Raw genomic sequence first — 13,420 nt, 5'->3', positions numbered from 1 at the left:
CAAGTTGAAGAAGCAATCCAACCACTATTTTAAATGTTGGCAGGCACTGTGCAAAGGGAATAGGAGCTTTAGCAAGTCTGACACCTGGAAGTATCATGTGAAGTATCTCAACTTACTGTTCAGAACTATTCATTTGATTCCATCAATCACATGGAGGTCAGAAAGTGCAATTCTAACCATGGACCTAGAAGCTAGGAGAACTGAAATTATTTGTCTAGCAGCACCACTGACTACCACATTGTCTTTCAGGACATCATAACGTTAATAGGTTGCTAAAATTCTGTCAACCCGGTTGATCTCTTATCTTTAGAGCATTTCTCTAGAACCTATGCTCATGAATAAGGAGAGCCCTGCTCTGATAGTGCACCAGAGTGTCCATATTTATTTTCCATGCACCATATGCATTTACACTTAGTTTGGTCCACAGTGATACATTTTTAAGTTTGATATTTGAGTTTTCCATTAAAAATAAATGCTATTACAAGCAATCTTTTGAGAGTTAAAATTCAGAGTTTAAGCGGTTAATATGTCACAGATAACAATTTGTGTTTAGGTCTCTTTGTTTGCTCGGGAGCTTATGTACTCACCAGAGGGTCCTTGGCTGCCTCTCAAACTTTGCATGCTCAACTGTTGGATAATGTGCTGCATCTGCCACTCCAGTTCTTTGAAACCAATCCCATAGGCCAGATCATCAATCGATTCACCAAGGTAAGTAAGCCATACCTTATTAAATAGCATACGTATAAATGATCCACATTTAGTACCTTATTATCTCATTTGTAAAAAATATCATTCTAAAAAGATGAGATTACGTTTAGGGTAGATTTCATTGTTATTTTATTTCTAATTCTTGAGACATTTATAATTGATGTATAGCAGAGTCACATCTTACACACATACTTAAAATAACCCTTAAAAATTGCTGAAAGAATCCAAGAAGTACATGTGCTCTGGTGTCTACAACTCCAATTCTTACACACATTTAGTTTGAGAATCAGTGGTTCATGCTGAGGAGGGGGAGAAATGTAAGTCTATATCGACATATCCAGATTTTAAGCATTCTGCCTTTAAAAGAACTATCAACTCACGAATGGCAAATGGGGGGATGGGTAGAGGTTTCCAGAGTGTCTCTGCTAACCTATAGGGTTTTACTCATTGTGTTTACTACTAAGTACTTGTAATTGTACTGTCCAATAAAATGTAATGCAAGCCACAGTGGTAATTTAAAATTTTCTATTAGCCACAATATAAAAGTAAAAAGAAACAGTTGAAGTAATTATTTATAATCATATGTTTTAACAGAAAATATCTGAAACCTTACTTTAAAGTATAATCAATGTAAAATTATTGATTGAATATTTTATTTTTCTCCTACAAACTCTTCAAAATCTGGTTTGTATCATAGACTTCTGTTAGATCTCAGTTTGCAGCAGCCATGTTTCAAGTGCTCAATAGCCATATATTGCTAGTGGCTTCTGTGTTAGACAGTGCATAGCCATGATCTTAAAATATGGCAATATATTTTTGTGTATATGAAAAACATTTGGTGTGGTATGGGGAAAAATGAGGATAAAACATCAAAATATAAATGAAAATACCTAGCATAATCAATTCTTGATGGAGTATTAAATCTTGCTTAATCATACCAATGTCACACTGTTCTTTGAAAGTTTATAGAAGAACTTGATCACCAGTGTTCTTTGTCTCCCAGTGGACATATCTCTATGACCCTACTAAACAACTCTCATTATTATACAGTAACATGACAAATGATTGGGTCTTGAACAGATGAGAATATGAGAAGGTGTTTTAAAGACAGGCAGGAAGTTACATATGAATATGATGCTCTTACACTATTTGGTATGTGAGATAATCAGGGAAGTCCCAAAGCAAGGCTGAGAATAAATAAAATTCTATCTCCATTCTTTATCGGTTTTGTCCTAAACTGAATAGTCCATCCCTTCAAGGTTGAGTGCCTTCCTATTCCCTGGGATCTCTAAGGTCATACCATATACCACAAACATAGCTTTAAGTTACATGTGAACTGATGCATGACCTTCCCATGTCCTTTTCTCAGTCCTATTGTCCACCTCTATCTTTCAGTTTTTAATTTTGTAAATGAAGATTATTTTGTTTTCCTGTTTCTTCTGATATTGGCAGGATCCAGCTATCCAAGAAGGTCACTGGACATGTTCTCAGTGGATAAGAATGACCCAGGAGTGTTTTACAGTTTTTAGGGAGTGAATAATGGTAGACCAATGCCTCTGAATATCCAACTACTGGGGTTTGGACTCTTTTTTTTTTTTGACAGAGTCTGATTTCAGTCATATAAATTAAGTGCCATGTAGTTGTCATTGGGAAGTACAAATTGCTTGATCATAGACATATTGGTACTAGAACACCCTCTTAATTGTTACAGCTGAAAAATACATGGGGGTGGGCTGGGGAGGGCAAAGATCACATATTGAATAGTTAGATATTTAATAATCAGATTGTCACATCTGGGTAAATATTTTTATTTTTACATTGAATGATATATGTCTTCTTCCCCTCATTTTAAACCATGAAAAGTTAAAAATAAAGTGACTCGATATCAAATTTTTCAGGACATGTTTATAATTGATATGCGTTTCCATTACTACTTACGGACCTGGGTGAATTGTACACTGGAAGTTATTGGAACAGTTTTGGTCATTGTGGGAGCTTTACCACTCTTCACTCTGGGGATTATTCCTTTGGTTTTCCTCTATTTCACTATACAAGTAAGTACACAGATTTGTATGTGTATTAATAATTTATAGGTTCACAGTCAAATATAGTTTCAGACCCACTTAGACTGCCTGTTAGTTAAGGTTCTCTAAGGAGCAGACATCAAGAAAGGATTAGATGTACTAGAGAATTGCTGGGAGAAATGCCTGTAAAAGATAAAGGAGAGGGAGCAAGAGAAGGCTGGGTGAGCCCTTCGACAGTGAGGCAGGTCTGCTCCCTTCGAGGGAGAAGGAAGAGGATCGGGTAGGAAAAGTCTTGGACTGCAGAACGGTTCCATAAGAGGTTTGGTTGAATGAATGGGAAGTCCACAACCAACACTGCCCAGTGGATGCTCCCACGTGACCCCTGAATGGGCTTGTTTTAGCACCCCTGCCATGCTCTGTCTTTGCCTGGGAGCCACCTGTGGGAAAAATGGCCTTCATTCTACTATAGTAGTGGATTTGGAGGGGCAGCGGCTGGGCTGTCAGTTCAGCAGCTATGGGCCCTGCAACAGGAGAACTGAGTTGTGCATTTTTATGGCCACCATAAAACCTAGGTGTTGTTTACATTTTAGCAGAAAGTTAATTTGCTTGAAGATCCAAGAGAGAAGCACATATTGCCTTTTGCCCTGTTATCCCTGCTATCAACAAACTATTGCTTGAAGAACTACAACAGATCTCTCATGATATGTATATATCCTTATATTCCAATTAAAATGTGGTCAACCGGGGGCTTCCCTGGTGGCGCAGTGGTTGAGAGTCTGCCGATGCAGGGGACAGGGGTTCGTGCCCCGGTCTGCGAAGATCCCACATGCCGCAGAGCGGCTGGGCCCGTAAGCCATGGCCGCTGAGCCTGCACGTCCGGAGCCTGTGCTCCACAACGGGACAGGCCACAACAGTGAGAGGCCCGTGTACCGCAAAAAAAAAAAATGTGGTCAACCAATTTGAATTCCAAAGTTATGTCACTGTGAGGCTGTAGTGTAAAAACAAAATTTCTTAACACATATTCAAATTAAATATAAAAGTTTTTTGAGGCTCTTTATACAAAAGGGTGCAGTTCTTGTAGTTTAATGTTTTCTCAACCTAAGTTTTCACATTCATATTGGAGTTTAATTTGTCCAACCAGGATGTTAATCATTTGCTCATTTCTACACCTGTACTATCATTATTCCTTCTACTTCCTATGCTGTCCCACTTCTCCCTGCCTGTCTGGATCTTACTCACCCTTCATGCATAGGTTATATTCTACTTTCTGTGTGAAGCATTCTCTACCAAAGTAGGGCAAAGAGATATGACTCATGTAAGTATTATGGATTTATTATACTGCTAGCATTATAGGCTGTTTTTTTGTTTGTTTGTTTGTTCTTGTTGTCATTTTATTTATTTATTTATTTATTTATTTATTTATTTATTTATTTATTTATTTATTTACTAGACCAAAAATTGTCTCCTCAATGTGATTGTAAGTCCTCTGGGGCAGACACTATGTCTTATAGTTAGAAAAAAAAATCAAGAAATTGTGGAATGGAGTTGATCAATTGTGTCTGCTTACAAAAACAAAAACAACAAAACATATCACAAGTGATAGTCTTGTGTCTGGTGCACTATAACAGGGTGTCTAGGAGTGGAAAAGAGCCTAGAAACCATGTCTTGTTAGGGGGAACTTTATAGGGTGAGCCCTGAATGAAGATTCAGGAGCCTCAAATTACTTTTCTGACTCCTGTGTTTGGTATATCACTTTCTTTTCCAGGCTTCATCTCTTTTCCCTGTAAAATAAGAGGTTTGCTTTAGGTCAGTGCTACTCAAAGTGTGGTCCCTGGACCCATGGGCCTATAGAATCAGAATCTCTTTTTTAAAAAATCACATTTTACAACCAACATATAAACAATTTTTATTTGTTAATCATACCCTAATAGAGCAGGGGGAAATAAAGAATTTCTCACAGAAGTCTGTGTTTTTAAATTCCTTCTGGTAATTTTTACTAAAGTATGAGAAGCACTGATTTAAATCAAATGTTCCGAAGCTCAATGCTCTGGTCAGTTTCATGGAAGGACCCCAGGGTTTCTATAATTCATTGAACTTTTATGAAACTACCTTTGAGACAATCTCTTAAGCCCCCTTGCAGGCTCAGAATGCCGTAATCATTTGTATTCTCTAGAGCACTTAGCATAGAGCAGAGCTTGTAAACTGTAAGCTGACAGGCCACATGTAGCTTCAGGTACGTTTTAGCTTAGCTTGCTTAATGTTTTTACCAAAATGAAGACATTTTTAAAATTAGAAATTTTACATAAAATTCCAGATCTGAAGATTTTCATGAAAAAAAATTGCAAGATGTAGCAAACTCTTTATTTTCATTTCCAGTTTGTAGCAATTATGTGGGGCTGATGAAGGATGGTCCAGTTAACTCAGGGCACATTCCCTCCAGCTCTCCAGTCTCCACCCATCACAGCTGTCCTCAGCCCAAGTCAGAGGGGAAGTAGTCAATTATAATTGTGGCCACGTTGGTTTTTTTGGTAGAAAAAAATAAAGAAAATTTTTTCCATAACTATATTTAGGTACAAAAATACTACTGTTTGTACATTTGGTTGGCTTCCTTCATTTAATGGGTTAACCACCTGGCCACACTTCCAACATGTAACATAGAGTTTTTTCCACAGTCGGTACTCAATAATGGGTGTTTGAGAGCATTATCAAAGTGAAATTTTGCCCAGTTATGTTCTAGTTGTGCTATCCAGAATTTGGGGTTTTTACTGTTACAAAGGTGCATTCGTTTCCTGGGGCTCCTGTAACAAACTTGGTGGCTTAAAACAACAGACATTTTATTCTCTCACCGTTCTGGAGGCCAAAAGTCCAAAATCCAGGAGTAGGCAGGGTTGGCTTCTTCTGGAGACTCTGAGGGAGCCTCTGTTGCATGCTTCTCTCCTAGCTTCTGGTGGCTGTCAGAGACCCCTGGCATTTTCCTTGACTCCTAGGTCCATCACTCCAGTCTCGTCTTCACACGGCTTTCTCCCTGTGTCTGTGTCTTCTCCTTTTCTATTTTTTATAATGACACTCAGATTGTATTTAGGGCCCACCCGAAATCCAGGACGATCTCATCTCAAGAACTTTAATGACATCTGCAAAGGGCCTATTTCCAAATAAGGTCACGTTCACAGGTACTGGAGGTTAGAACTTGAACTTATCTTTTGGGGGCTGCTCTTTAGTGACACAAGTATCCACTACACAAGGATCTTGCCATTTTCAAACTATTGAAGCAATTTTGGCTACACCTTCCCAACCGCCTCTTTCTGTTTTCCTTTTAGAGGTACTACATGGCAAGCTCTCGGCAGATTCGGCGGCTGGCAGGAGCATCTCGCTCTCCTGTCCTTTCCCACTTTAGCGAGACTCTACTTGGGGTGTCCACTATCAGGGCATTTGGACATGAACAGAGGTTCATCCAGCAAAACAAAGAGGTGGTGAATGAGAATTTGGTCTGTTTCTACAACAATGTGATTTCAAACAGGTAAGTCATATCCACATACCCAGTTCAGGACTAGTCTCTTCTTGGATATTTTGTTCACTAACTTCTAAACAGAAAGTGTTTTTTGTTTTTTTTGGTTTGTTTACTTTTTTGCGGTACGCGGGCCTCTCACTGTTGTGGCCTCTCCCGTTGTGGAGCACAGGCTCCGGACGCGCAGGCTCAGTGGCCATGGCTCACGGGCCCAGCCGCTCCGCGGCATGTGGGATCTTCCCGGACCGGGGCACGAACCCGTGTCCCCTGCATCGGCAGGCGGACTCTCAACCACTGCGCCACCAGGGAAGCCCCAGAAAGTGTTTTTAATGATATTTCATCAAAAATATTAAAGCCTTAAATATTTCTAGTATTTAATATACATTTAAGTTAAAGTGTATCTATTTATGTCCGTATGAATAGTACATGCTACTTTACGTGAAAATAAGGTCCCACGTTTTTTGAAGGTTATACAGGATGCTATTAGAATTAGTAAAGATGTGACTCTTTGTTGTATTTTATATTTGTAGAATGGATTTTCTTTGCAAACAATAATCTATAATATTTTGAATTTGAAGCTATGCATTTCACATAGAGGAGAAAAAAATAAAACATTAAATAGTAGTTGGGCACATGTTAACTTTTAGTGACTAATTTTATCATATAAAAAACGTGTATGTAATCAGAAAGGTAAGTGATTTTCCAATGGGATTTTAAGATAAATGCATCATTTCAGCTGATGTTCTTTTCTTTTGATTTTTAATTCTGATTAAGTTTTAAAGCAAAGTTCTGCAAAAATAAAGTGTATTTTTATGCAGAGAAATCATTTACTCTATTATCACTGCAAAAATCCTGTTTGATTGAGTTCTAAGTAAGTGTGAAAAAAGAGAATGCAGCTATTGATATTTACTTCTTCACTTTTCAGAGGAGAGTTCATACTAAGTGCACCAAAACTTTTGCATCTCAGTTCAGGAGTATTTTCCATTATTACAGGTGGCTGTCTGTTAGACTTGAATTTCTTGGCAATTTAATGCTGTTCTTCGCTTCACTGCTTGCTGTGCAGGCTGGCAATTCTATGGATTCAGCAGTAGTTGGTTTGTCCATATCCTATGCCTTAAATGTAAGTAATAGTGATTTTGTGGTATATGATATGTTTATAATCCAATTAATTAAGCTCTCTTCTCCTTTTCCTTTCTGAATTATAGATTGTATAACTAAGTAATGAGAGACAAATCTGGATTACCCTGGAGGCTCATTTCTTTTTTTTTTTGCTACTAGCAAAAGAGCTAGCTCAGTATTTCTAAGTTAGCTCACAGAGAACACAGGCTGATACCCAAGGCACAGTGTTAGAGGATCCAGGAAACTCCTGCTGTTGCATCATTACCCAGAAGTTTCCTGTTCTCCTATCCTTATAGAGTTATAAAGTATAACAGGGATAGGGCCCCTCTCTACTGTGGCCTGTCCATCCGGTTTGCCCAAACTAAGCAGAGAGATAATGCAAGTTCTGGGGAGAATATATGCTCTGCTTGTAATTTTTTTCCTAATAAGCCCTATTTTATATGATACTGCAAACTGCTAGTGTTATGACTGTGTGCAAGTCCCCTTAGTAAAATAGAAAATGTATCAAACTGCTTAATATAATTCCATATTATTTAAAAGATGGGTCTACATGATTTGGGTACATGCCCTTAATCCCTTACCTAAAAGCCTCAAGTCAGTTGCATTTCAGAATTCAGAACTTAGGCTTCTAGAAAGGAAATATAATACATTTAACATATATATATATATATATATATATATATATATATATATATATATATTATATATATATACACACACACACACACAAATAAATATATCAATATGTATGTATGTATGTATGTATGTATGTATGTATATATGCAGGGCCTGGGGCAGAACTCTGTAATCAAACTATTTGTTCTGCAGTGAAATATGTGAATGTACATCCTAAGTGGGTTAAATCAACACTTTAAGGAGACCCACATCAGTTCAGTCAGGTCGGCCATCAAATGGTTTAGCACCAAGCTCAAGAAAAATCTGAATCGTGAGAGTTTTGTGACTTTCAGAACTAGATTTGAAGTTACAACCTTGGGGAACTTATATTTAGGGGTAAGTTGCATGAGAAGAAAGTAGAGTTTGGGGGGAAAAAAGGAGACAGGAGTAGTCAGAAAATTCCTTCTAATGGAAGCTGGTAAAGAATGCCAAAGGTAACATTGTGTACAAACTTTTTCCTCACTTAGGATGTACATTTCTTAAGGCATATCCCATCAGTCTTGGTATTCATCATTTCTTACACCAAGTATGTTCTCCTTTAATATATGTTGAACTATATTCATTCCATCTTCTGAGAAATAATCATTGTTTATGATATTAATGAATTTAACAAACTTAAAGAAGCACATATGTGTGTCTAAGAATAAATATGCTTACTTCTAAAGTTGTTAAATAATTCTAAGAAATAAAATATATGAAAATTCTGAAAAATGAAGCTTTATAAAGTATTATTAATAGTATATAAAAGACTGATACTCATTCATTAAGCTCTTGGTTTTTCACCTCCAGATTACTCAATCTCTCAATTTTTGGGTAAGGAAAGCATGTGAAATTGAAACCAATGCAGTTTCCATTGAAAGAGTTTGTGAATATGAAAATATGGATAAAGAGGTAAGCACTCCTAAATAATAAATGGATGCAGAATTAAGATATTGTAATACACCTTTTTTTTTTTTTTTAAAAGGGCTCTTTATTTTTTTTTTTTTTTAGTAATTTATTTATTTATTTTTGCTGTGTTGGGTCTTCATTTCTGTGCGAGGGCTTTCTCTAGTTGTGGCAAGAGGGGGCCACTCTTCATCACGGTGCGCGGGCCTTTCACTGTCGCGGCCTCTCTTGTTGCGGAGCACAGGCTCCAGACGCGCAGGCTCAGTAGCTGTGGCTCACGGGCCTAGCTGCTCCATGGCATGTGGGATCCTCCCAGACCAGGGCTCGAACCCGTGTCCCCTGCATTAGCAGGCAGACTCTCAACCACTGCGCCACCAGGGAAGCCCCAAGATATTGTAATACACCTTGAACTGACATCTTAAAAATCAATTTTGAACAAAACCTGCATTTCCAAATTTATGCTGTAATATTTTGCATTTCGACGAAATTAAAATTCAATCTATTGTAAAATGCACCATTATTTTAAATAATCACTAAAGTAGAAAAAAAAACACTGATAATTAAATTAGGACTGTTCATAAATTATAAGATATTCCATTTCAGTATTGTTATAAAAATGAAATATGAGCACCTGTTTGTTTGTTTGTTTGTTTTTTGCGGTATGTGGGCCTCTCACTGTTGTGGCCTCTCCCGTTGTGGAGCACAGGCTCCGGACGCGCAGGCTCAGTGGCCATGGCTCACGGGCCCAGCCGCTCCGTGGCATGTGGGATCTTCCCGGACCGGGGCACAAACCCGTTTCCCCTGCATCGGCAGGCGGACTCTCAACCACTGCGCCACCAGGGAAGCCCCTGAGCACCTGTTTTTAAGGGGCACAGTGATCTGTCCCCTACCAAAGTAAAGTAAAATATGCAATCTATGATTATAACTTTGTAAAGATTTTACATTGAGAAAAGTGTCTTAATGCAGTCACCTCATAATTATTTACAGTCTGATTGTCCAATTTCAAAATTAACTACACCTTTACTGCTTATACCTTCTGTCCCATTTACTCATCATTAACATCTCTGTGGATGAGAAGGAGAAGGAGAATAAATCAGTCTGCTTTGTTCCCTTTAATTAACTATAATTTGGGTGAGAGAAGAATTAGACTATAGACAGAGTATAATGTTAGCATTATCTACATATTTTACTAATCTAGGGTACTTCTGTCTCCCAGTTCCATGAATTAACAGGGCAGATGATAAAGGGTATATGCTGAATTTCTGTGTCTTCTTCAATCCATTTATAAAGGTATCTAAATCTTCGTGAAACTTTCCTCTTTTGCTCGTAACTCTGAAGAAGAAGTGTTCCTCCTCCAAATAAAGACCTACAAATTTCCAGTTGTATTTTGGAAACATCTCCTCATATCTTTTCTCAGACCTTATTCCATTAACCACCTTCTCTAATTCCTAATTTCAGCACCCCAATCCCTTTACTCCTTTCAGCCTATAAATATAGTAAAATATTTTCTGCATACTCCAACTCCTACCTAAACTTTGAATCTTCCTCTAGGTTCTTCCCTGGGTCTTACCTTCCTTTTTCATACACATTTCACGAAAGATTAGTCTACCTTCACAATCACAATCACAGTTACCAATATTTAGTTTGTTCAGCTTATTGCCATGTAATGACTAATATAAAAATTGTATCATTTTCTATATTTTCTAAATCTTTTGCTATTAATATATGTTTTTTTTTCATTTTGAAAAAAGGACGATAAAATGTGTGTGCACACACAAACACATACACATTTAAAAAAATCATCTTTATGTAATTTGATGCAAGTTGTAACAGACACCATTGCAAAAACTCTTGATGTGGAAAGAAGTAAATGTATCCAAATGGCCCCTATTTACTCCTCTATAGCCCTGGTTCTCTGCTCCTCTTTACAGCAGAATTCTTGGGAATAGTTCCTGTACTTGCTCTCTCTAATTCCTCTTTTCTCATTTTTTTCTGGACCCTCTTTCACACAGGCTTTAAATCCTACCACTTCACTGAGCCTGCCCTAGTCAAGATCACCAATGGTAGCCTCTCAGTCTTCACTTTACCTGGCCTATCATTTGACACTTGTGATCACTCCCTCTCATGAAAACACTTCACCTCACTGGCGGGGCACCACAGTCTTCTGTGTGTTCTTCTACCTCCTGCTTTTCCTCCAGTGTTCCAGAGCCAGGCCTCAGTCTCAGGTCCTCAGCATATGCAGTTAGTCTCCTTTACCTGGAAAGGGTTTCCTCTGATATCCACATGATTTGTTTCCTGACCATGTCCAGTTAAGCCTTTTCTAACCACCCTGCTTCAAATTACACCAACCCTGCCTATTTCCTGACTTCCAAAGCTTTATCATCAACTAACATTCTGCCTAGGCTATATGGTGCTTTTTGTCTCTCCTCACCAGCATGCATGCTCCATAAGGGCAAGAATTATTTGTTTTTCTCACTGCTAAATCACCAACAACCAAAGCATTAACTGGCACAGTAAACACTCAGTATTTGGGAAATGAATAAATGACAAACTGTCCTCCTCTCAGCTAAAATTTCAGGATACCTTCAGCTCCTTTATAAGGTTTTAGATTTTTCTTAATAACTTAATAGAAGATGGGAAGCCTCTTTATGTGTAAAAATTTATTTCTAAGATTTTGGTATTTTTTAAAAGTGTTTTCAGAAAAATCATAATGTTTACAAATGTCTTTCATCATTTTTGTTTTATCACTTTTGTTTATACACATGAGAATTATTTTGATTGGGGGAGATATTTTTATTGTAATTATAATTTAAAAAATATTTTTTTGTTTTAAGGCACCCTGGATAATGTCTAAAAGGCCTCCATCACAATGGCCCAGTAAAGGGATAGTGGAATTTGTTAAATATCAGGCACGATACCGAGATGATCTTGGTTTAGCATTACAAGATATCACTTTCCAGACTCATGGGGAAGAGAAGGTACCATATATATTTTATAAGTCTCACTTTACCTTTCATCTGCATATATTTATTGTTAAGGCCAAAGTATACTGTGATATTGAATATAAGATGGTCATTTGTTCAAATTTCATATAAAAGTAATAAAGACATGTGGTTGGTTTGTACAGAATAAGTTTTTCCTCTATCAACAAAAATATATATTTTAAGCTGTTCATAATCTATTGTGAAACATGATTTTACTATTTTTTAGCTTTATTGAGGTAAAATTAACAAATAAAAATTATATTTTTTAGGGTGTACAGTGTGATAGTTTGATATACATATATTGTGAAATGATTATCATAACCTTAAGAACACTTAAGATCTACTCTCTCACTTCCGGGTAAGATGGCGGAAGAGTAAGATGCGGAGATCACCGTCCTCCCCACGGATACACCAGAAATACAGCTACACGTCGAACAACCCCTACAAAACACCTACTGAATGCTGGAAGAAGACCCCAGACCTCCCAAAAGGCAAGAAACTCCCCACATACCTGGGTAGGGCAAAGCGGAGAGATTCCCGCACAGAGGATCGGTGCCGAGCGGCACTCACCAGCCCGAGAGGCTTGTCTGCTCGCCCCGGCGGCGCTGGAAGCTGAGGCTCGGGCTTCGGTCAGAGCGCAGGGAGACGACTGCGGCTGGCGGCGAGAACTCAGCCGGAAGGGGGCTAATGAGCCACAGCTAGCCGGCAGGGAGTCCGGGAAAACTCTGGAGCTGCCGAAGAGGCAAGAGACTTTTTCTTCCCTCTTGGTTTCCTGGTGCGCGAGGAGAGGGGATTAAGAGCGCTGCTTAAAGGGGCTCCACAGACGGGCGCGAGTCGCGACTGAAAGCGCGGAGCCCAGTGACGGGCGTGGGACGCTGGGGCTGCTGCTGCCGCCGCCAAGAAGCCTGTGTGCGAGCGCAGGTCACTGTCCACACCGCCCTTCCGGGAGCCTGTGCAGCCCGCCACTGCCGGGGTCCCGGGATCCAGGGGCGGCTTCCCTGGGAGAACGCACGGCGCGCCTCGGGCTGGTGCAACGTCACGCCGACCTCTGCCGCTGCAGGCTCGCCCCGCACTCCGTGCCCCTCCCTCCCGCCCGGCCTGAGTGAGCCAGAGTCCCCGAAGAGGCTTCTCCTTTAACCCTGTCCTGTCTGAGCGAAGAACAGACGCCCTCCGGCGACCTACACACAGAGGCGGGGCCAAATCCAAAGCTGAGACCCAGGAGCTGTGAGAACAAAGAAGAGAAAGGGAAACCTCTCCCAGCAGCCTCAGAAGCAGCGGATTAAAGCTCCACAATCAACTTGATGCACCCTGCATCTGTGGAATACATGAATGCACAACAAATCATCCCAAATTGAGGAGCCAGGAGTCAGTGCTGTGCCTCTGAGGTGGGAGAGCCAACTTCAGGACACTGGTCCACAAGAGACCGCCCAGCTCCACATAATATCAAACGGCGAAAATCTTCCAGAGATCTCCATCTCAACACCAGCACCCAGATTCACTCAACGACCAGCAAGCTACAG

At 39.4% G+C, this 13,420-nt stretch overlaps 1 protein-coding gene across 3 annotated transcripts in view; it reads left to right on the top strand.

Moving 5' to 3' along the window:
• LOC308618265 (multidrug resistance-associated protein 1-like) overlaps positions 1 to 13,420 on the top strand; it is a 100,161-nt gene that overhangs the window by 74,831 nt on the left and 11,910 nt on the right. For all 3 annotated transcript variants that reach the window (XM_081235857.1, XM_081235856.1, XM_081235855.1), the window contains 6 exons: positions 554 to 708; positions 2,607 to 2,762; positions 6,050 to 6,249; positions 7,231 to 7,357; positions 8,821 to 8,922; positions 11,751 to 11,894. In XM_081235857.1, the coding sequence (XP_081091983.1) occupies positions 554 to 708; positions 2,607 to 2,762; positions 6,050 to 6,249; positions 7,231 to 7,357; positions 8,821 to 8,922; positions 11,751 to 11,894 (884 nt within the window). The remainder of the gene's footprint in view (positions 1 to 553; positions 709 to 2,606; positions 2,763 to 6,049; positions 6,250 to 7,230; positions 7,358 to 8,820; positions 8,923 to 11,750; positions 11,895 to 13,420) is intronic.

The sequence above is a fragment of the Mesoplodon bidens genome (genome assembly GCF_964165515.1).
Source record: "Mesoplodon bidens genome assembly, chromosome: 5".
In the NCBI taxonomy this organism is placed as follows: Eukaryota; Metazoa; Chordata; class Mammalia; order Artiodactyla; family Ziphiidae; genus Mesoplodon; species Mesoplodon bidens.
This window is presented reverse-complemented; position numbering and strand designations above follow the sequence as displayed.